Source organism: Brachycentrus maculatus, unplaced genomic scaffold, assembly GCF_059751285.1.
Source record: "Brachycentrus maculatus isolate JH-2025_06_01 unplaced genomic scaffold, ASM5975128v1 h1tg000358l, whole genome shotgun sequence".
Lineage (NCBI taxonomy): Eukaryota > Metazoa > Arthropoda > Insecta > Trichoptera > Brachycentridae > Brachycentrus > Brachycentrus maculatus.
The window spans coordinates 374073-396913 of record NW_028281107.1 but is presented as its reverse complement, the minus strand read 5'-3'; the positions used below and the strand labels follow the sequence as shown (position 1 = coordinate 396913).

The window sequence follows — 22841 nt, the reverse complement described above, 5'->3', positions numbered from 1 at the left end:
GAGGGAAATGAGAAGGTGGATACCCTGGCAAAGGAGGCCGTCCTTAGCGGGGGCCCAGAATATGTGAATGAGCTTAGCATCGATGACCTCCTCGTTATTGTAAAGAAAAGACTTTTTCACTCATGGCAGGAACATTGGGATACCTCTGCCCAAATAAAGGGTAAAAATTTGTATAATATATGTCCTTTGGTAACGGAGAAACCCTGGTTCTCCCGGATAACTCTAAACAAGTTCGAGACAACATCCTTATGCAGAATGCGAATAAGCCACTGCTGTTGCAGTGCTCACTTGTTTAGAATACATGTCCGGGATACTGCCATGTGTGAATGCCGTCTTGAAGAGGAGGATCTAGATCACATGTTCTTTGGGTGCCCGTTGAATGACGGCTACCCGAGCTTCCTTTCAGACCTCTCCAGCATAAACGTCCCATTTCCTACCAACATCTTAACCTTACTAACCTCCCCTAACAAACTTGTTTATAAAATAATTTGTAAATATCTTAAAATTAATTGTAAAAATTTGTAAAGGTGTATGATAACTTACTAAAATAACTCACTAAACAAACTAACATAACTAATAAAACTAACCCTACTAACAGGAATACTAACACTTATAAGTCAAATGTAAAAAGTGTAAATAAAGAATAACTCGACACTGGCTATAACACCCAAGAAGGGTGAAAAGCCATCAAAAAAAGAAGAAGAAGAAGACATTTAACATTTTGACAATCTTCGATTTAGATCTTGGAGGTTATCTTTTAATTTGAAAAGTACATTAAAAATAAAATATTCTTTAAATTGAAAAGTATGCCTTAATTTATTTAGTGTTAAATTTCATTATAGTTTTATTATAACGCTATTTCAATGTTTAAAAGCAAAAATAACCTCTGTTCGGTGTGTCAAATAATAAGATATTTTTCTAGATATACTACAAATGGGAAAATTGAATCCCGAGAAAAGTTTATTAAATCCTTTGCAGATTATTTTGAAGTTACTGATGAAAAAATTCAAGACTTTCTCAGCAAGAATTCCCAGTTTTATAATTTTAGCAAAGATCACATACTTGATATTACGAAACTACTCTCAGAATATTCTTTTTCTAAAGATAAAATGTTGGAAAACCCAAAACTTTTTAGCTTGACACCTGTAACTCTCAAATATCGCGCCGATGTCTTATCAGAATGCGGGTTCCGAGATCTCCAAGAAGGTTTGCCTCGTTATTTGCCTTTGGTATCCAGAAAAACGATTGGTCAGCTGAAGGATCTGCATCTCGTGGGGCGCGATGTGTCTGTTCAAAATCGGCTTGTGCAATACTTGTCCAAGTGGCCTACATCGCGATCGGTTGCAGAACGGTCTTCTGACTCCTTAACCAGTCTGCTCAAAGTGAGGATGCGAGTCCTGGCACGCTACCTTGAGCTCTCCGTTGACCTACCGCCTGAAGTGTTCCAGAAGAAACTCGCCTTGTATCCTCGCATCAAGCACCGCCCTCTGAAAGTCATAGATGAACTTCTCCACATTCTACAAAACCGTCTCCAATTCAAAGACTCAAAAATAAGGTCGCATTTTGGAATATTGCAAGCTCATCCATCTAACATCGTAACCGTATTAGAAAGAATCGGAAGTCTCGCAGAAGTGGACATTCGGGAAGTATTCCGACTTATTCCTAATGTCTTGCTAGTCAACTACAGCTCAATATTGAAAACTCGAGACATTCTCAATGAGTTTAGTATTCCTATGGAAACCCAGCGCCGTTGTTTTGAAATCTACGCCCTCAGTCCAGTCACTTTACGCGATAGATTGCTTGCCCTGAATGAAGACTCTGAACTAAAATTCCATATACATAACCCTAGATTTCTCCGTTTAGCCTTAAACAAAACCAAAGTGGACTCACGACTCTCCGCTCTCCGAGAGAAAAACAAACAGTGCATTACCCTTAATGTTCTAGCGAGCTGTTCGCAACATTATGAAAGTTTCGCGCAATCACAAGGAGACAGTAGTAAGGGGCTTGATGGGATCCGAACACTAGTTGGCTTATTAGAAAACATGTTTTCATATCAAGAACTACAGTCTCGTTTACAAAAACATCGCTTTTTTACCAAAGTTCCTCCTAAAAATATTAGCTTGGTTGTTGCATTACTTCAAAAATATTTCAACTCGAGTGAAATATTCGCTAACTGCCAAATAGTGTTATATTCTCTAGAAAGTGTAGAGCATTACTTGCAACCTTTGCTACGTCTCCGCGGTGGTCATTGGAAGAATGAAGACTTGGTCTCTCTGGGTCAATATGCCCAAGGACTAGATTTCAGCAAGTTATCCAATAATGCTATGTTAAGTTTAACTTTATATTTATTGGAAAAAGAAAACTTTTTTAGTGGAAATGGTATCTGGATGCTTTCAAGACGCACACCCATATCGAGTTTTGGTTAATCATTCACTTGAACCATTGGGGAGCTACTCTTATTACAAAATTGCTCAAATATTTAACAAATGTATTGAATTTCTCATATAGAAAATAAAATATTTATCATTTTTATATAACTTATTTAGAATTATTTTTGTAAATATGTTGGAATTGTATAATACTTTCTTTATCAAATATATGGCTGTTATCAATGTAACTCTTATCAATTTACAGAAGGTGATTTAATTTAAATATTTAAAGCATATGTACATACATCAATGATAATATATTATAGATGAATGTGACACAGGGTGTTTGTAAATACTTTAGAAAATAGCTTTTTGTCTCTGACATTGCCTTGCAAATTATTTCTAGGACTGACTAAAACAGTATATGTCCTTTAACCTCACATGAGTACACTTTTAATGGATTTGTGTTCAGTTTCATCTCAATGGCATATATTTAAATAAAAATTAAATTTAGAACTGCTTCAATAATATTATGTATTTTCTTTCATTTTTTTCTACGGATATGAAAATTGATAAGATGTATGGTTTCCAATAAACAGTATTTTGGTGTAAAATTCTTCATCTATAAAGAGAAATTGCCTCATTTCACTAAGTATGTTGCAAATAGCACTTGCAGTGGTGTGGAATTCATTCTTAGAAATTTCAGTAAAATGATATGGTATAATAATGTAAGCTACTAATAGATAGGACCAATATTGAGTTATGGGAATGGGTGGATATATTTTGGACCTTGGGTATCATTTTATAAGTCAATGAAACAATCAATGTGTGGGGATGATTTAATAAAAAAAACTACATATTACAACTGAAATTAATTGACTTATATATTAAAATATAAATTGTAAAGTATTAAATGGGTAAAACATATAAATTAAGAGAATATTAGAGGTATAATATGTTATATTTTAGAATAAGGAGCTTCAGAGTTCCAACAAGGGTGCTGATGATCAAAAAAGTGTTGAGGAATTGCATGATCAGAAGTGAGAGCCATGCGAGCCGCTTGGAGGGCCACTGACACACATATGGGCTCTGGAGTTCCTCTTAGCATCGCAACCAAGAACCCTGCAGCCAGGCAGTCTCCCGCCCCTGACACACTCCGCACATTCTCTACCTTTTCTACACTATATACCCTACTCTCTATTTCTGTTCCTCCTACTTTTGGCATTATATAAACCATTTCATTTCCTTGAGTAAAAAAACCCGCTTGGTTTTTTCTTCTCACTATTAGTACACCTTTCTGTCCCATAGTTACAATAAGGTTTTCGACATGTTTCATGACTGTCTTACACATCTGTAGGATCGAATCTATGTCGTTGACAGAAAATGTGCCAGTATGTCCCAAATAAGAAGCCATGGCTACCAGCTCGTTAAGATTTGGTGATGCAAAACTAAGAGCCCTCCGGTGTTTCTTTGCGAAAGGTTTTGCCGCCTTCCTAATGTCTGTTGGCTCATAAAACACTGAAACAAGGAAAAAAATTAACACATTTACTTTCATAGAATCCAAAGCACATTAAATTTCTTATTATTATTTTAAAATACGATAAGTTCTGCTAATCAATATAATTTGATTAAAATTTTACAAATATTTATTGTGAGTAATGTAAGAGAGGTCAAGAAAGTAAAAAAATAAACTTTTTTTAAAAATTTTACATAGAAATTAATTCTGACTAATTATATTTAGACTTCAATTTAAATTATTGAAAATTTTGTTTTTGTAAAGCTTATGAGTTATTTATCGTTGACGGTTTTATGAGACCATTGTGTGGATAAAACAAAATTTACACAAGGCGAAAAAACTCATGAAATCTTTTTGGGTCAAGTATTTGAGTTTGTATAATTAATACATGAAGCATTTTCTTTGTGATTCTATTTGCGTGAACTGACCGTTTTCAGAAACTTTGTTTCTTATTTAAGTAAAGTTTTATTTTCTTGTAAATTTGTCTTTTTTCCCGTAATTTTTCTGCACTACTTTCATGTTTTATAAAATTAAAACCCCTAACGACATCTATTTGTAAAGTAGGTAAGTAGGTACCTAATATGACCATGAAATTATTTAGACCATTGACAATTCTTGTCACATATTTAATTTTTGTCGATGCCTTTTCTATTTTATTATTTTTCTATGATGTGTCAGCGTCAATCACTGTAAATTTTTGTATAATACTTGTCAACGGGCGTGGACGCCTCGAAAAGTAAGAATGGTTTCTAAGTCGAAAACGGGGCTGTGTGCTCTCGGTTTTTTCGCTGTTGGATTTCTTTTTGTTGTAATATCGTTTGTCAGTCCATATTGGTTGGAAACGGACGGAAAATTGGTTAACCCAAAATTCATACGAATCGGTAAGTAACCCCTTTATTTACATGTTAACAGGAAGGTGTGGCATTGTTTTACTTCATCAAATTTCATGACGCTAATCAAACTAATCATATATTTACCAATATTATTAACTTGTGCGACTATGTTTTTTCATATTTAATTAACTTTTTATTGCAAGACATAGTTTGTATACAGAAACATCCGAATGTTTTCTAGTTATCGATGAGTAACATAAAAATACAAACTATTCAACTAACGTGAATTGTACATCCCTGTCCGGGAACAAAAGGCTTTACAAAAAAGTTATTATAAACCTAAATAAACCCATTAAACATTTTGAGTTTTGCTTTAAAACATTTTATCAGTACATCATCAAAAACAAATACAGTTTTCATAATCTAGTTGGGAACCAATCAGACGGAAATTTATATTAGTTAAAATAGATTGCTAACTGTTGGTACTTCAATAAATTGTAAATAAAATTGAAAAGATTAAGAAGAGTTATTTAAATGGCTATGGACATGTGGAGCGAGTAAGTAATGAGAGAATGACTAAGAAAGTATATATGGTGAATGTGAGCGTGAGAACAGAACGAGGACGGCCGAAAAAGACTTCAGATCAATGAGAAACTAAAATCTGGTGGTGTTTATTGCCTGCGTAATCTGAGGGCATGTATGGATGTAAAGGAAACTAGGTGTGTATGTCGGGACAGAAGATGGCATTCTATCCTTTCTGCTTACCCCTGTGAGGAAACGGTATGATGGTAGTAATAGTAGTAGTAGTAGTTGATTGATTTCATATACAGTAGTGTTTCGATTTACGTTTACTTGGGGAATGATTCCTTGCTATAACGTTTTTGATTTTTTAGTATTGGTATTAGCAGATAATTTTGTTTTATGTAAATTGATTAATTTCTACACATTTTGTCCAGGCCTATGGCAAGTGTGTTTCAATGGATTCGAGGATCCCCGCCACTGGTATAAGGATGTAATCTTCACGGGCTGCTGGTGGGTATTCGAAGAAGAATACTACATTATCCACAACATCCTGTTGCCTGGCTTCTTCGTGGCGACTCAGTTCTTCTTCACCATCACCCTTACGCTGTGTTTAGCAGCGCTCGCTTGCGCCGGGCTCTACTGGAGCTGTTCCAAAGATGACGATCGCTACATCGTGCTGCTCCTAACGTTGGGCGCAGAGCTTGTCATCGGAGGGCTCAGCGGCTTGATCTCCGTCATCACATTTGGCGCACGCGGCGACGGGCGCGACTGGATGCCCAACTGGGAGCACAACAACTTGGGTTGGGCGTACGCGCTCGGCGTCATTGGCGTGCTACTCCTGTTTCCTGCTGGGATCCTGTTCCTGGTGGAAGCCCGCGTGCAGCGTTATCGGCGTTTGCACGAGATCCAAAGCCGCGAGCACTCGTCTTACGGTCTGGACGAACGAAAGGTTGGCTATGTTGGCGGCCATACCGATATTTACACTACCTAAACAACTATTTATTTATATTTGGTTATCTTGCCAACTCTTCGTATGTAAATTATCATCACCCCCAAACTGGCCATTTTACACATATCTATCTACGCCTTAGTGCGAAATATATACTTATAAGAGTAATACTCTTTGTGTATATTTTTGTTAATTTCTCAGTTTTTGTATTTTTAAAGTTTTGATTTATTTTGATAATTGACTATTAAAATAATCCTTTCATTATACGCTTACCACTCCGTGTTAATTGTGGCTCGACATCATATTTACTAAGTCAACTCTGACGTTGAATTTGGCTCAACATTATATTGCACAGTCTCTAAAGTATTATAAATTATAAAAATTACACACACTACAATGTTAGTACAATGTATAGAACTAATGTGAGAACCCATTAAAAAAAATCAATTAATTGATACTAGGTAAAAATAATTTAGACACAGGAGTGCTAAAGATTAATGAGTGAAAAAAAAAAAGTTTTTTTTTTGTTCGCATTAAACTTTTTAATGTTTCTCCTGGAAATACTGTAATTATGTGTTTGTGTGTTAAGGCATTGATATTAAAAAATCTTAGTAAAAATAAGCATGCATCCACTCCATGTAAAACCAATTGAATAATGATTGTTTTAAATGGAGTTTTTTTTCATGTAAATAAAATATGAAATATCATTGGCCAATTTCAAGTGAGGCTTTGAGGTACGATAGTTTACATTTGAGGGGTCGACAAAATATGTAGGTTTAATAATGTACAAATAGATAATAGCACCAACATGTGACTCGCATCAACTCAAAACTAATTTTGTTAAATTTACACAAGTTGATGCGGAGAATAATCTCAATATTTTATAATTAAGTTTGATTTTCAAATTGAATATTGTTGAATAGATAGGTACCAACTTAGAATTGATATGACATTGTATGATTTATTTCGAATATGAGAACTACTTACCATGAGTACTAATTTACTTGTAAATTAAAAAGTTCAATTATTTACCCACATATATTATATAAACTGTTCTTTTAAAACGACATTAAAATGTGAAATGATGCTCTTTTGCATAAAAGAAATCTACTCTAATATTATTAAATAATGATATTTAAAAAAAGAACTTAAAAAAAATAATTCTGCAAGTGCCTTACTTAGCAAGCTGGTATAATAGGATATTCTTCTTTTTTTACCCATTTCTTCACCTAGATGGTGCTTAGGGGAACGCATCAATTACATGCTTTGTTAACTTGATCGCTAATTACACGAACGCAACGTGATCAGTCCTTTGCTCTTGATTTTTGGGTGTAGGAGTGGAATATATTTTATGGGATACAGTAGAAGCTCATGATGAAGGACACTATATGGGAAAGTAAATAGTGGAAAAAAGTTGTTAGAAAATGAGAACATTTATAAAAATGATTGTGTCTTAAATAAGTTACAGAATGCTGCAGCATGTATTTTTTTACCGCAATCTCTTTACTTATAAAACATATCACTCCTTAGGTGACAAAATGAACCGTCTAATTTTTTTTGACAAAAAGGGAGTCTCTTCTCCCATGTGCCAAAAAATGAGATTGGTCATGTTGCCATTCAATTGTTCAATTGACAATATAGCCTATCTGTTGGATGATACTCAATTTAGGAAAATCAAAAAAATACACTGCATTAGATATACAATCTGTTTAATATTTTAAAATTGAATCTAATTGTAACATATCTCACAATAAGTATTTTATTGGCTTGTTTATTATATGAATTTATTGCATTTTTGCATGATCTGATAGGTGTAATATATACATAATGTTTTAGCATTCCCATGATAATGAATCCGTCCTATTGTACACAATGAATGTGTATTTTGTGTGAAACAAGTGCCTTTTTTAGTACTACAAAATATTTTTTATATAAGTTAAGCATTACTGACATTTCAAATGTGAAGTTATTCTGCCCTACTGAGACAAATTGCTGTAAATTGTTTAGTAAATTGGATAAACTTGTTTGAATCACTGTAAAACTACTGGTAATGGATTTACAGCACCTTAAATGCTTATAATCAAAGATGTATGTAAATAAATTACAATTTAATTATAAACTCAAAAACATTTATCAGCAAAGATTAGAAAAAAAAAATTGGATTAATACAAATTTAATGCAATTTGCCTTAGTACTGCAGTATTGTGTACTATAATTTTTATGTATCTTTAAAATTATTTACATGGTATTCAAGATAATTTTATTATTATTTTTTATTGCTATATGTACAGAGATTGTCATGTCTCACTATTCTTATTAAAATTAAAACTGAGTGGTGATATTCTCTTAAAACTTGGTTTTAAATTTTGATTTGTTATTCATTTGTCTGATTTTTTCTGTTAATTTTAATGTTTTATTATTTTGATAATAAAAAAATAATTTGATACTTATTTTGTTTTTATTTTGAGTTTTCACAGCATTCCAGCTCTAGGAGTAATCGTGAATTGATTTTTATAAATGCGTTTATTTATTTATATTGATGCAAGTGAAAATCATTTAATATAATTTTGTGTGAAGTAAAATGAAAATTTCCACTAATATCTTTTTTTGTACATGTGGTTGTGTCATATATTTTAAAGAAAATTATATAAGAAAGAAAGAAGAAAATATAAAATAGCTAATAGGTTTACAATAAAACATACAGTTTAGTCTAACATAATCAAAAGAAGATTTATGTTGCTTTTAACTCTTGAATTCATATATGTATATGTCGAAGTTATTGCTGTCAGTTATATTACTTAAAGTCATTTCTCTTTCTCAGTATTTCACTCAGTTTCCTGTACATGGCGCCAAACAATATCCTCTCATTGGTTTTAAATCAAAGAAAATTTCCCTTTAACAAAATTCGTCATTATCGACCCAATCTTTTTCTGTTATAAAGAAATAAGCATGCACTCTTTCCGTAGGTTTAATGCATGCTGACGACCAATGTTAATCAATCATGGAATCCATAACTTGTAACACACTGACAAACTCCGAATCAGGTACTTTTGGCGATAGCGGGGCAATTGTAGGCTGCAGGAAGTCTAATAAGGATACAGCTCATTTTCAAGGAATTACAAAATGATTGTGATATCAATTGGATAGATGATTAACATCAATTATTTTATCAGATATTAATTTGAGAAGTTCAGTGGATAAATGCCTAATTTTATTTTATTAAAAATAAAAACTTGGGACTATCAGGTATGCCAAATACTTGAAAACGATTAGGTTAGGAATCGAAATAATCGGCGGGTATGTATGAGGAGATGCATGAACGTGAAAGAGGCGAAGGATGTTTGCAAAGACAGAGTGGTGTGGCATTCTATTCTCTCTGCCTACACCTGCGCGGAAGTGGCGTGATAGTTAGTTGAAAATGCTTTCTTTATTCTTATTAAATGCTATTTGATGCATAAAAATGTTTTTGAGTAGATACATTTATAAAAATAGGAACCGATTATGCCCAGACATTTATATTATTTTTTTATTCCCTTACAAAGATTGATGATGACGACACAAACAGAGGTTTGAGAAGCAGCGGAAAATAATTAAGGTGGGAGGCCGGTGTGAGATCATTATGTGTAATCGAAAATTTATTATGATTGTTGGTTGCCCTGTTTTAGAGTTGCCAGATAAGAAATACTCGCTAGATTTTCAGATCATATTTTTAGTTAAATGTATACATATCTCTATACATATTCAAAAATTTCAATACCAATATACATATATGTTTATTTATATAAAAAAAATATATATAAATATATATATATATATATATATATATATATATATATATATATATATATATATATATATATATATATATATATATATATATATATAAATATATATATATATATATATATATATATATATATATATATATATATATATATATATATATATATATATATATATATATATATATATATATATATATATATATATATATATATATATATACATAAATATGTATAATTTATCAAGTAAAATTAGTTTATTTTGATCTAAAGTCAGTTTTTTGTAAAGCGCATGCAAAATTACACTAAATCCACACAATCTGTATTTTCCTTTTTGATTCTATAAGTCATAATAGTTAAAAACAAAAATCGAAGTCTGTTATTCGCTACAAATTTCGATGAAAGAAATGAATTCTTTTTTTAAAAGACAGAAAACAGAATCTTCTGGAATTTCAACCTCTCTGCTTATGCCATGATATGTATGCACATAAATACATATTTTTAATAAATTGTCAGCACCTTATTAATTTTCTAAAATCGCTACAATTGATTATTTTTCTCATGATAGAATTCATAATACTGGCAATATTATAAATGATTATAAAAAAATAGTCCTTACGAATAAAGAGCATAGTAACTATCTTTGCATACGTTGAAAATATTAAATTGAAATTGCATTCCATTTACGCAGCGTGAAGGTAGGCGTGGACATTGTTTGTTTGACAAGTGCGAGTGGTAATGCAAACTACTAGTGGATTGATATCTGGGCGTGACACAAACAAAATGTTCGTTAATATTTGGCTGTTGTAAATTAAATTATTATATTATTTCTATGTTAATTCCTTATCGACTACTCGCCTTTAAAGTCGAATGACAATTTCGACGCCGTTCCCGAGAGTGTGTTGTCGTGTTTACGAATCTAGTGCCTCCGACTGTTGTACATAAATGGGAATGGGGTATTTATTTTGATATTTACGCTAATTCACAGTATCATATTAGTCTGCTTGCTCTAATGAATTGTTTTACTATAATAATTGCCACTAAGCACGATAAAAGCTTTTTTTTTTTTCCTTACACGCACTAAATTCACCTACCTGTTTTTTTGCTAAATTTACGCGCGTTTACTTTCGACGTGACCTATTTACGGCTTTATAAAAACGATAATTAAATGTAAGGTAAATTATAAGTAGACCGGTGGTTATCGCACTCGCGATAGTGAAAAAACCTAATATTACCCATTGGCAATTTATGTCATGCAACCCAAAGATACATAATTTAGCCATTTTCATATGTCTACAAACACATAATATTTTGATTATTTTTTTCTTCAATGTTTACTTTACTTAATTCAGGGTTGATATTATGGATTTATAATTATTAAAATACCGTTGTTTTATCCCATATCTTGCTGTGCAATAGTGTCATCTCCATTCGAAAAAATTGCAATACTCTTTTAAGACATCTTATTTAGTGATTTTCTTAACAGATATCATCGGATCCAATAAGATACACAGGTTATAAACTGTATATAAGAGGTTGTCGGATTTTACATATTCCAATAAAAAAAATTGGCAAGATCTTTTAGAACAGTGGTTCTCAACCGTGTTGGATGTACCGAACCTCACCAGTTTCATATTCACCTCGTTTACCAAACCCTTAATTGAAAAATTTAAATATGATTTAAAAAAATCAAAACATGTTTATATTTATACATGAAATGAACAGAACCATTATAACATGATCACATAAAAACAAAATAACGAATATTTACTGCAAATCAGTGTGACTTCTGCTGTTGTCTTTCAGAGACCAGTTCAGAAATTTATTTATTTATTTAGTAATTTAACAGAACATTAACAAAAATACATTTACAATAATGAATAACAAATAAAACAGGTAATTGTAACGTTCCAATTACAAAATTTCGCAAATGTTATATGAGTTAAAAGTAAACAGCAAGAATAAATAAATAAATACAGCAAAAGTTAAGAACATTAATAGGCAGACTTAATTTTGAGCTACAGTAAAAAAAAAAAAACTGTTAAAAGCTGTACAAGTTGAAAGAGCAATAAAGTAAAAATAAGTGCTAAGTAATAAGTAAAAAAAACCACTTAACACCTAAAACAAAAAACATACGCAACAGATACGTAGCTATTCATATATTGATACTAGTATCAAAAATGTTAATGGGCGGCTTTACCTTGGCAACTGCCACTCTCATGTCGTTTTTGCAACAAAGTCTGTTCCTTTTCTTCGTTTTTATATCCAGCATCCTCGAAAAGAATTGCAAAGATATATTGTAACAAACGGTATGAAATTCTTCAGAGCTTTCTTACCAATAACAGGGTATGTTACCATTTGTTTTCATCAAAATGTTGAGACCTCCGCAGAACCCTAACCGAATCCTCGGGGTTCGATCGAACCCAGGTTAAGAACCACTAATTATGGGTGTAAAATTTTGGCAGATGAAAATGACACTTTAGTATGGTAATCAGACAGTATGTCACATTCAGTTTTCATCAGAGTTAAAAAAAAAATTTATGTAAAGTGATGAAATCCATTATCTGTCAACGGAATTTAGTTGCTTTTATAATTAAACTGTTATATTAATTTTTTTAGATCTACTTAAAAATGTAACGATCGTACCATTTTTTTTTTTTTTTACATGCATTTTTTACTTGGTAATATTTGGAATGTTTTTAGTATCAATGATGACACCAAAATAATTTGATAATAATGGCCCATTTTAATTATAATTGGTGAACTGAACTATCTTTTTAAATATAAATTTAATTGTTCATTGGTACATAATCTTAAATTCCGTTAAGTCAAAACACCGCACACTTAATTTAAAAAAAAAACCTCTATTCTTAAAGCTAAGTATACGGCTGCTCTGGGCCCCTGTAAGGTGCCAAGTCTCACAGCTATATATGAGAATAGGAATAATACAGGAAACACACAGGCATAAATTAAGAAATTTAATTAAATGATTCGGCAGTCACATTGTGGTAAAATCAATCCATTTTTAATTTAAGTCTTACTTAGTAAATTTTAATTAAAAACCCTTACCCGCACCCCAATGGTGCATAGGGCACTGCATCTTATAAACGCAGTGTTTTCTTGATCGTTAACACATGAAGGAAAGGTGATCAGCCCTTCACTTCAGGTACCAGTCCAGGGTAATATTGAATAAATATTTCAGTGAAAAAATCACCTATATTTAATTGATCCCCCCCTGGGAATCGAACTCGGGACCTCCAGAACGGTAGCCGAGCGTGCTGACCATAACACTACAGAGGCGGACTTAGTAAATACCACTATTTCTTAAAATCTATTGTAACACGTGTTTCCATGCATTCCGATGTAAGAAATTTAAGTTTAGAAAAAATCTTTTGGTTAAAACTATCTCCATAAATAAATAATATTCATTGCCAGTAATAGAACAATATCAGTATATAGATTTTACAATGCAAATGTGAATACGGCACACAATATCACTTATCGTATTTCCATCAGCATGTACCTTCATACTCATGTATCCACATACTCTGTAACCTACCATTGTTCTATAAGAAATCCATTATTCTCTGCTTTTTGTATGCTATCAGCCACTAACAATACTACACTAGCTAGATTTCTTTTCAATGATAACTTCATTGTCAGCATGTATTATTATTTGTATTTATCATAAACTAAGATTTGCAGAAAGTGCTAAAATGAGCTATTGATACTATGTGACAAACTATTTGGACATTTAAAAAAAAATTGGTATCTGACAAAACTCTGAAATTCTTAAAAATTTACAAATGATTGAAACTTTTTGAGGTTTATCATTACAATTTTCAGTAAAACACCTATAATATGTTTACTGAAGTTATACAGGGTGGCACAAAATTAATCACCCTATTGTAAATTTTGTAAAAATGTGTACACTACTGCAACATAAGGTTTCTGAAATTCACAAATATGTCCACGCCGTAAACAATGTGTTAATACATTGGGGCGCTTTTTTCATCAACCCCGACCCTAATTAGTATACTAATAGTTGTATACTAATCACAAGTAACCTAATTACAAGTAACCGCAAACCCATGTGCAATGATTTTGGCGTTTCTCGCGCTCTACCAAAAGTAAACAAATAGAACGCTTATAAGCGTCTCCCGTTCTCTACCAACTGTATGTAAACACACTTTTAAGGTTTTTCCGTAAACAATGTGTTAACAATAATAAATGTCACTGATTGTACGAGCGTACTTATGAAAAATATATATACTAATTGGTTTTTGTTACGGCTGCGATATTGCATCTCAAGTGATAATATAGCACAAGTAGATACATCAATATATAAGTATTGTACATTAAAAAATGCAGAATATTGAATATTCTAAGAAATAATGTATGGATATTGTGTAGGGCTCTGTAGAGTGGTCTCCAAGGCCAGTAATGTATGGGAAAATCTCAGTGAACTAATGAAATGTTAAGAAATAATAGTTGCATATGTCTACTAACAAGCACCCATTATATCCCGAGTGTAATTGTTCAATTGGTACCATTACCTTAGAGACATAATGCAGGTAAGTTCTTTGTTTCCTCGCCAGGTAGGTACCCGTAATTATTGGGTACTGTTAAGGTCTTACTGTGTAGGACTGTGTCGCAATGTTGATGGCTGTTTTCTTTCTTCTTTTACAAGTTAAACCAATGTGTGTGACCATTTTCCGAGACGTGATTCCTTTGAAATGCTCAAGTTTAGGTATTGCTCAATTCCGTCTGTTTTTTTGTTTTTAATTTAAGTTTTACTTGGCACTTACCACTATTTCTTAAAATCTATTGTGACACGTGTTTTGATGCAATCTGCGTCATTTTTAAAAACCTGTTGTTTTGCTGTTGTTGATTTATTTAATATTACTGTATTGGTACCTGAAGCGCAGAATTGATCACCTTGCCTTCATGTAAGCAACCAAGATAACACTGCATCAATATGATGCAGTGTGCTACGCACCATTAGGTAGGAATAAGGGTTAGAAGGATAACAGTTCGATTGGAATGAGGAATCAGAAAATATTATAAACATTATATATTAAAACAAAGTTGAAAGGCAAATGTGGTCGGAATAGAAACAGAGGAAGACTGAGGAAAACTTGGTATGATCAAGTATTTTAAATACTTGAAAGTGGTAAGTCGGAATAATCGGCGGGTATGTATGAGAAGATGCATGAATGTAGAAGAGATGAAGATTGCTTGCAAAGACAGATTAGCGTGGCGTTTTATTCTTTTTGCCTACCTTCACGGAAACGGCATGTTGCTTAGGTGATTAGTTAGTTTCAGAATATAAAACTAGGTTTCTCTTATTTTAGGACTCCGTAAAATATTAAGTGTTTCCAAAGGGTTCTACCACCAAAATAGTTCTAGAACCGCTACTATAGAATTTTACTTTCCAAACTTTTAAATGCGCTTGTTTGCAAAGAACCGGTTGGTGTGGCATTCTATTCTCTCTGTCTACCCCCATGGAGTGGCGGCATGATGTTAAATTAGTTTTTTATTTTATTTGTTTTTTTTTTCTGTTGTATAGGGCGCGAGATGTGGACGTGAAGCCGCGGAGTCTAGCGGGTAACTGTGCCATCGGGGTGTTTCTGATTGCACTTGTGTGCGTCGTGACCGCGTTTTCCACCCCCTCATGGCTCGTGAGTGACTACCGCATCACAGGAGCCAAGCTAGAAAGGTAATATTCCTCGTATGTGGTAGGATTAACACATTGTTGTCAGACGGTTTTATTTCATCAACCGCGACCCTAATTATACTCAGACAGTCTGCCGCCCGACCCACAGTATACTAATCACAAGTAACCGCAAACCCGATTCCCATCTGTACAATGTTTTTTGGCGTCTCTTGCACTCTACCAAAATTAAGCAAATACAATGTTTATAAGCGTCTTTCACTCTCTCCCAACAGTATGTAAAAGATGCTTTTAAGCACTTCCCGCAAACACTGTGTTAATTTTTTGATCCTGCACATTTATATCCATTCATATCCTGTACATTTTGTACATTATATTTTGTGTGCATTCTTTCTTAAAAATAAGTATTCTATTTCTTGAATGTTTTTGCAGATACTTTGCAGGCACATTTTATAAACTTTATAAAATAAAACAACTAAAACTTTGTTTTAACCACTTTTATTGGTACACTTTTTCCAACTGGTTTCAATAAGAACCTTGTTATCATCAGGGTTTATTTATTTATTCTAAAACATTGAAATAATCATTGTTAGTTTTTTTCCCCGTTTTTTTAATTTTTATATCACATTTTCATATGGTGTACGGAGTGTGTGGAAGTTTTTGGTATTGTAAGGGAAGGGTAATTATCTATAACCTAACTATGAGTATTTCAATGTTTTAGAATTAGTACATAAACCCTGATGATGACATGGTTCTTGTTGAAACCGGTTGAAAAAGTATACCAATAAAAAGTGGTTAAAACAAAGTAGTTTTATTTTATATTATTTTGAGAAATAAAAATACTTTGTGTTCTGATCCACTCACATTTTTATTAACCAACTAGTTTCGGCAACAACCTGTTGCCCTCTTCAGGGTTACATTTATTACTGACCCTGAAGAGGGCAACAGGTTGTTGCCGAAACTAGTTGGTTAATAAAAATGTGAGTGGATCAGAACACAAAGTATTTTTATTTCTCGAAATAATATATCAATATGATCCACAAAGTTAATGCTTTCAATATTCAAAACATAGTTTTATTTTATAAAGTTTATAAGTATTCTAGTTTATAAATCAATGTTGAAGAGGTGTGGTAATCCACATTTGAATTATCTTCCTGTAAAATTCATAGAGTTTGGAATATTTTCAACGATAAATCTGCGTGTAGTTTATTGTCAGCTTTGTTCTATAATACATCTTGTCAACAAAGAGATCTTGAGGAGGAGAGTTGCCTGTACCTACATAGTCTTCTCTCTTCTTCTTCTGCTAGGTGTACTCCTTGTGGCCTGTTTTCAAGAGGGATTAGCCTCCTGCGATGTTGATTCCCAGCTGTCGATCCAACGTACATAGCCATTTCATTTAAGGTTACATATAATTATAGCATTTCCTCTGTTGATGAAGGGAATTACTGTCATAAAACTTGCAAATGCCGGCCTTTTTCCTTGTGTTTTGCTGATTTGATGAACAGTGGTTGATCTTATAGACCTCGAGACATTAGCAATATTGCAAAGGTTCAATTTGTTTCTGTTTTCAGGTTAGGACTGTGGACTCACTGTTTCCGTTCGCTGGCAGATCCCCAGGATGTTTATCAGAACAGATTCTTCGCCGGATGTCGATGGGTGTACGACCCCTTCACCGCCGGCTATGATAAGATCCGAGGCTTCTTGCTCCCACGTAAGGCTAATAATTTGCTTTTTGTTGTTATTATAGGCAACTGGTAAAAATCTTTTTAAAATTCTTTATTTGATTTCCACAATATCTCAGTTTTCTTTAGTAAATGAAATGTTTTAATGACTACGATCTTTTTCAATTAACTACTAGACTGGCACAAATGTTTTGTTTATAAACAGATATAATAATACAAAAATGCTTTCTAGGTAGTGCTTTGGTAGGGTTTTCTTTACTGTAAACTCTTTATTTACCAATGTTATATTTATGATTCATTTAAAAAAAATACAAAACATTAGATTACCTTTTAAAAACCTATCATGTTTATTTTAAAGTTTTTAAAATTTAACAATAACAATAAAAGTAAAAATAAAAGGTTTTTACTATTACTTTATTGTCCGCCTCCGTGGTATAATCGTTAGCGTGTTTACCGTGCTGGAGGTCGCGGGTTTAATTCCCAGGAGGGGGGGGAAATAAATACTAGTGATTTTACACTCTAATATTGGTCCCTGAAGCGCAGTAGTGATCACCTTGCGTTTGTGTAAGTAACGGTCAAGATAACACTGCGTCAATACAATGCAGTGCCCTATGCACCATTGAGTGCGGATAAGGGTTAGAAGAAGAAGTACGTCTTTATCAATATTTGAGTATTAGCCTTTTGTATTTTGTTTGTTAACAGCATTTATGGTGGCCACTCAATTCTTCTTTACGCTGTGCCTCCTTGGAGTGTTTATCACCACCATCTTGGTGCTCCTGTTCTTCCTGTGCTGCGGACCCGACCAAGAGAAATTCCTCCTTCTCATCAAAGTTATGGGATTTTTGCTGCTTGGCTCTGGTGAGTGCACTCAATGTTACTTGTATAATGATTTCCCATTGTTCACTGGAAGTGTGTTCCATCAATATGAGGCTACAAGTCTGTATGAAATCATAAGTTCAGTGCATTTTGTACAAATGCATTTTATTCCAGAAACATTGATTTACATTGCTCGCTTTTTTATATTTTCTAGGTATATGTGGCTCAATGGCCGTTATTATCTTTGCCTCCTTTGGGAATGGGGATAAATGGATGCCGGGACATGCCAATAATTATTTAGGTTGGTATTATATTTTTATAAATTACATATATTTAAAAATCTGTTCACTTTTCAACAGTTACATTTTAGCGTTCAGTCTTTCCCGAAAGGATTCATTACACATTAGCCGTGTACAACTTACACAATCTTGTACGAGTATGTTGTACTTAAAATTCTGTGCTGTAAGAAGTACAACATACTCATACAAGATTGTGTATGTTGTACATGGCTAATGTGTATGAGTCCTTGAAGTTGAAATTCTGTGCTGTAAAAAGTACAACATACTCGTACAAGATTGTGTAAGTTGTACATGGCTAATGTGTATGTACCTTTTTTCATGTGTCAACGATCAAGATAACACTGCGTTTATATGATGCAGTGCCCTATGCACCATTGGGGTGCGGATAATGGTTTGAAGATGAAAACTAATGTGTATGAGTCCTTGTAGGAAAGACTGAACGCTGTATATATTATCACCAATATTTCAACATTTTGAGTTATTACAATCTGAAACTGGAAACACAATGTGCAGAGAATGCGTCACTTTTCCAAAAAAGTGGACATATTGCATGTTTTTGAAAATTCTGTTCATTTTAAAGGTTTGTTTTGTTAACATAATTCCCATCTCTTACAATCATTGATATTTTTTTCCCACAGGTTGGTCATTCGGTCTGGGGGTCGTAGGCGCGGCGGCGTGTATCATCGCGGCTTCCCTCTTCCTGACGGAGGCCAACATCCAGACCAAGAAGCGCGAGAGGCTCAAGGAGTCGCAGGCCCGGTTCGAAATGGAGCAGGAGACCAAGGCCTAGTCGGTCCGTCGCAGACTCGGCGGATTCTCTTTTCACAATTACGAATAACTTTACGGGTGTCCGATAGTCTCATCCGAATCTCGCGAGTCAATCTCAAAGCCTGGCCATTTTAAACAAAGAATCATTCAAACAAATGACCGATAGTCAAATATAACATACTTATTTGAAATCATTTGCAAATGGTCTTTAAAAATAAGTATAATCAAGTGAGAATGAATTTTAGTAAAAATTTCAAGAGTTTTTTTTTAATTATGTTTTTTTTACTGCTATTACATTTGAAACTATTACACACATCAAACGTAAAATTAATTACCATTAATAAAATTTTAAAATCGATTTTACTGATAATATCGTGGGTATACGGGCAAAAAACGTTAACTCTAAAATCCCTGTTTGAATAATCCCTGTTTCTAAAGTTTTTAGTCTGAATAAAATACCCGCTATGAAACTTAAAGTTGAATTTATTTTTAAAACCACATATATATGACATTTACTACTTTGTGTATTTTGACAGTTTATAGAATGTTGAAAACTTTATACATAATATGCATCGTTGAGTTAAAATAGCATATTTTCGAGTTTGCGATTTTTGCCAGTGCACCCAGGATATAGTACTGAATTGTTTTAAAATATTCCACAGGTTTTAAAATATTTATCCTAAAATATGTGTTATTTTGATGCTGCAGTTTTTTTCTTCATTGATCCAACAAAATGTAGTTTATGTGAAATAATTCACTTTGGAAGCAATTGGTTTACGTGTATAAATATTATTACGTAACTGTAATAGTTCTACAATATTAAAATTGAATGTTTTCATAGAATATGATGACAATTAATGTGGTTTTACAGTTTGGCATTGACTGAAAGAATGTGTCTTTGTAATTTATTATATAAAATGTTAATGAGTAGATGGGTTTCTATTCATGACTCATTACTTGTATAATGAGTAAGGCTCTCTGCATGATACATTACACTCCATGACTCACTGTGCAGAATTCATTCATACTGATTACAACTCCTTTGCTTCCTAAGAAATGTTGATTGTGTCTTTACAACGTAATATAAAATTGTTTATGTGTGGCATTTACAATGATGTTATTTAACATTACTTTATTAAATATTCCGTCCTTATTTTTAAGATTATTTTCCCATTGTGTTTTTTTACGCAGATATTTTTCTATTTGACGAATAAAATGGATCTGACATTCCTTGTTTTATATGAAATTTATTATTGTTTACGGTCTGATTTTATTATTATTATCCAAATAGCGCAGTTTACTGTTTTGCATTTTGACCATGTATTACGTATGTAATAGTATAAACTGTCTTTAGATTTAGGTTGAGTTTGTACTCAATGTAGCGTATACAATGTGCCTTTATGGAAGATAAACAAGAATTACCTGATTGTTATAAGGAAAGAATAATTTTAATTATACATAGGTATATAGATTCTTTCTCTACATGCTATTTTGAGCACTTCGAGTGAGTGCTTTAAACACTGACTTTATTATAAACATTATTTTGTTCTTGTTAACAGATTGTTTGCGGGCGGTTTTTTCATCAACCCCGACCCTAATTAGTAAACTAATTAGGGTCGGATACTAATCACAAGTAACTGCAAACCCAACTCCGATGTGTAACAATGTTTTTTGGCGTCTCGCGCTGTACCAAAAGTGAGCGAATAGAACGCTTGTAAGCATCTACCGCTCTCTACTGACAGTATATTAAAGACGCTTTTAAGCATTTTTCGCAAACAATGTGTTAGCATTTCATATTTTTCTTTTACATTTTTCATTCCATAAAGTAAGCTCGTACTATCTTAGGATACAAAATATGTTATTTGAAATGTGTATGGTAAGATGGCGCTCATCTACACAATCATTATTAAAATGTGCCTCAAATTTTTAAAGACTGGATTATTCGATATACATAAATAAATGTTATTTTTTCTCTTTATGTGCAATTTTTTAAATTTGTATTGTCATTCAAAATGGTTCTACCTCATCACAACTATGAAATGGCACATTTTTGACAGTACATAATGTGAAAAGGTTATGAAAATATTTTGAAAGTTGAACTTAAAATATAAATGTTTATTTTCATTCACTATATCTTCTGCTGAAACCAGTAGAAGAAAATATTACAACTATATATTATAATCTCAAAATATGTATTCTATTGTAATATACTATATGTTATCTCTTTCCACTCGAAAATAAAGATTTATGTTAATGAAAAATGTGTCATCAATACAAAAGATGGAAAACCTACAAGAATATAGAAGGGTAGCTTTTACCATAGAAAATGGGTTATCCTAGTAATATATTTTTGAAATATTGTCTATGGTAACATCTAACATCTAGCAGTTTTTAAATGCAAATTTAGCCCATATTAATCAAAACAATGACAGCAAAATTGAATTTGAATGACATATGTAAAGTAAATAAAATTAAAATAAATGTGGGAATTTTCACAACCTTTAGTATTGTCAATGCATACATTATATACATACATAGAATATTTATGTACACATATGTTAGCAATATTAGTTGGGTTTGGTGCATAATCTTAAATTGATTTTTAAATTATTTTCTCTTAGGATATCTTATTTAGTAGTATGAGGTATTGAGTTATGAGTGACAATACATAGAATACAAATTATATCACTCCAAATAGATATATGTATAAGAAAGAATCTCATTGTAAAAGTGATTATTTTTTCTTTTTGGTCCGTCCATTTACATGTTGTGCGTATAGAGAGGAACGTATCTGTGTTGCCAGTCGTGTTTAGATGCCGCTTTGAATGTTTTGTTACGTCAGGCACAATTTTATTCTTCTGATAATAAATAAGATTTTTTACTTCTTAACTTGTGTTTTATTTTCTCTTAATTTGAACAAACAAAAGAAATATTTACTTTGACGTAAAATAATAGTACTTATTTTTTTAGTTCTTCTTCTTTTGTTTGTTACATCAAGCAATAATTTTGATGATCCATAACACACTAAGGACGAGTGTTTTTTACGCCCGCGTTTCGCTACGGGATTTGATAATTATATACATATAGTTAAGACCTTAACAAAGAGATCGGTATATAATATTCGTATGAGAACATTAAATATATAATTACTTCATTTCTGACTTTGAAATGAGGCCGGCGCAGAAGGTAAAAATACTCTTCCCGTCCTTAAGCATCAGTCGACCGAACAGGTGGTGTAAAAATACCTTTCCCATCCATAGTGTGTTAAAATATAATAAAAATCTGTTCACTTTTCATGTTAATAATTTTTGCATTTGATTAGACCAATAATGGCACAGTACAGTTTATCTAAAATGTATAAAAAAAATTATGAAAATAGTACAAATCGCTTCCCCTATTTTTTGTGTAGATATTGGGATACATTATCAAAAGGACCGGATCAATCCTTAGTCTAAAAAGAGATTATGATTTCGGCTCTCCGTCCGTGACAGAGCAGCAATAAACGAGAGAAACTGTTTTTTTTTTTATTGGATGCACTAACAAACCGTGTGAAAAATTAATAATATTTTAAACTGCGAACAAAAACCTAAAATCTGGTGGTGTCTAAAGTCTGTATGATCGGAGGGCATGT

General features: G+C 32.5%; 4 protein-coding genes across 5 annotated transcripts in view; 3 read left to right on the top strand and 1 right to left on the bottom strand.

The window, feature by feature from the left end:
- Positions 1-724: 724 nt before the first annotated feature.
- Positions 725-2612, top strand: LOC148303648 (transcription termination factor 5, mitochondrial-like). The gene has a single exon (XM_088269622.1). It carries the CDS (start codon positions 864-866, stop codon positions 2424-2426), a length of 1563 nt encoding a protein of 520 aa, XP_088125748.1. The 5' UTR covers positions 725-863; the 3' UTR covers positions 2427-2612.
- A 582-nt stretch (positions 2613-3194) lies between these two features.
- The window catches only part of LOC148303642 (uncharacterized), a 384039-nt gene continuing 364392 nt past the window's right edge, over positions 3195-22841 (bottom strand). Inside the window, exon 9 of the mRNA XM_088269612.1 lies at positions 3195-3887. Within this exon, the coding sequence (XP_088125738.1) occupies positions 3328-3887 (560 nt within the window). The 3' untranslated portion in view covers positions 3195-3327. The remainder of the gene's footprint in view (positions 3888-22841) is intronic.
- Positions 4572-8079, top strand: kune (claudin). Its single transcript, XM_088269619.1, has 2 exons — positions 4572-4766; positions 5675-8079. The coding sequence occupies exons 1-2, from the start codon at positions 4628-4630 to the stop codon at positions 6229-6231; spliced, it is 696 nt and encodes a 231-aa protein (XP_088125745.1). The 5' UTR covers positions 4572-4627; the 3' UTR covers positions 6232-8079.
- Positions 10682-22099, top strand: sinu (claudin family member sinuous). 2 transcript variants are annotated; one of them, XM_088269615.1, is made up of 6 exons: positions 10682-10756; positions 15541-15690; positions 17217-17356; positions 18030-18185; positions 18358-18444; positions 19081-22099. In XM_088269615.1, exons 1-6 carry the CDS (start codon positions 10710-10712, stop codon positions 19230-19232), a joined length of 732 nt encoding a protein of 243 aa, XP_088125741.1. In that variant the 5' UTR covers positions 10682-10709; the 3' UTR covers positions 19233-22099. The 2 variants fall into 2 exon arrangements, with proteins under 2 accessions (XP_088125741.1, XP_088125742.1); XM_088269616.1 differs by having other exon boundaries at positions 10682-10927.

What these genes read in the sequence shown, in the direction of transcription:
- LOC148303648 (XM_088269622.1), top strand. Translation starts at nt 864, where the DNA reads ATGTTTAAAAGCAAAAATAACCTCTGTTCGGTGTGTCAAATAATAAGA.
- kune (XM_088269619.1), top strand. Translation starts at nt 4,628, where the DNA reads ATGGTTTCTAAGTCGAAAACGGGGCTGTGTGCTCTCGGTTTTTTCGCT. An exon ending in CCCAAAATTCATACGAATCG is followed by an intron (nt 4,767 to 5,674) that starts GTAAGTAACCCC and finishes CATTTTGTCCAG; the next exon opens with GCCTATGGCAAGTGTGTTTC.
- sinu (XM_088269615.1), top strand. Translation starts at nt 10,710, where the DNA reads ATGCAAACTACTAGTGGATTGATATCTGGGCGTGACACAAACAAAAT. An exon ending in GGGCGTGACACAAACAAAAT is followed by an intron (nt 10,757 to 15,540) that starts GTTCGTTAATAT and finishes TCTGTTGTATAG; the next exon opens with GGCGCGAGATGTGGACGTGA. An exon ending in CCGAGGCTTCTTGCTCCCAC is followed by an intron (nt 17,357 to 18,029) that starts GTAAGGCTAATA and finishes GTTTGTTAACAG; the next exon opens with CATTTATGGTGGCCACTCAA.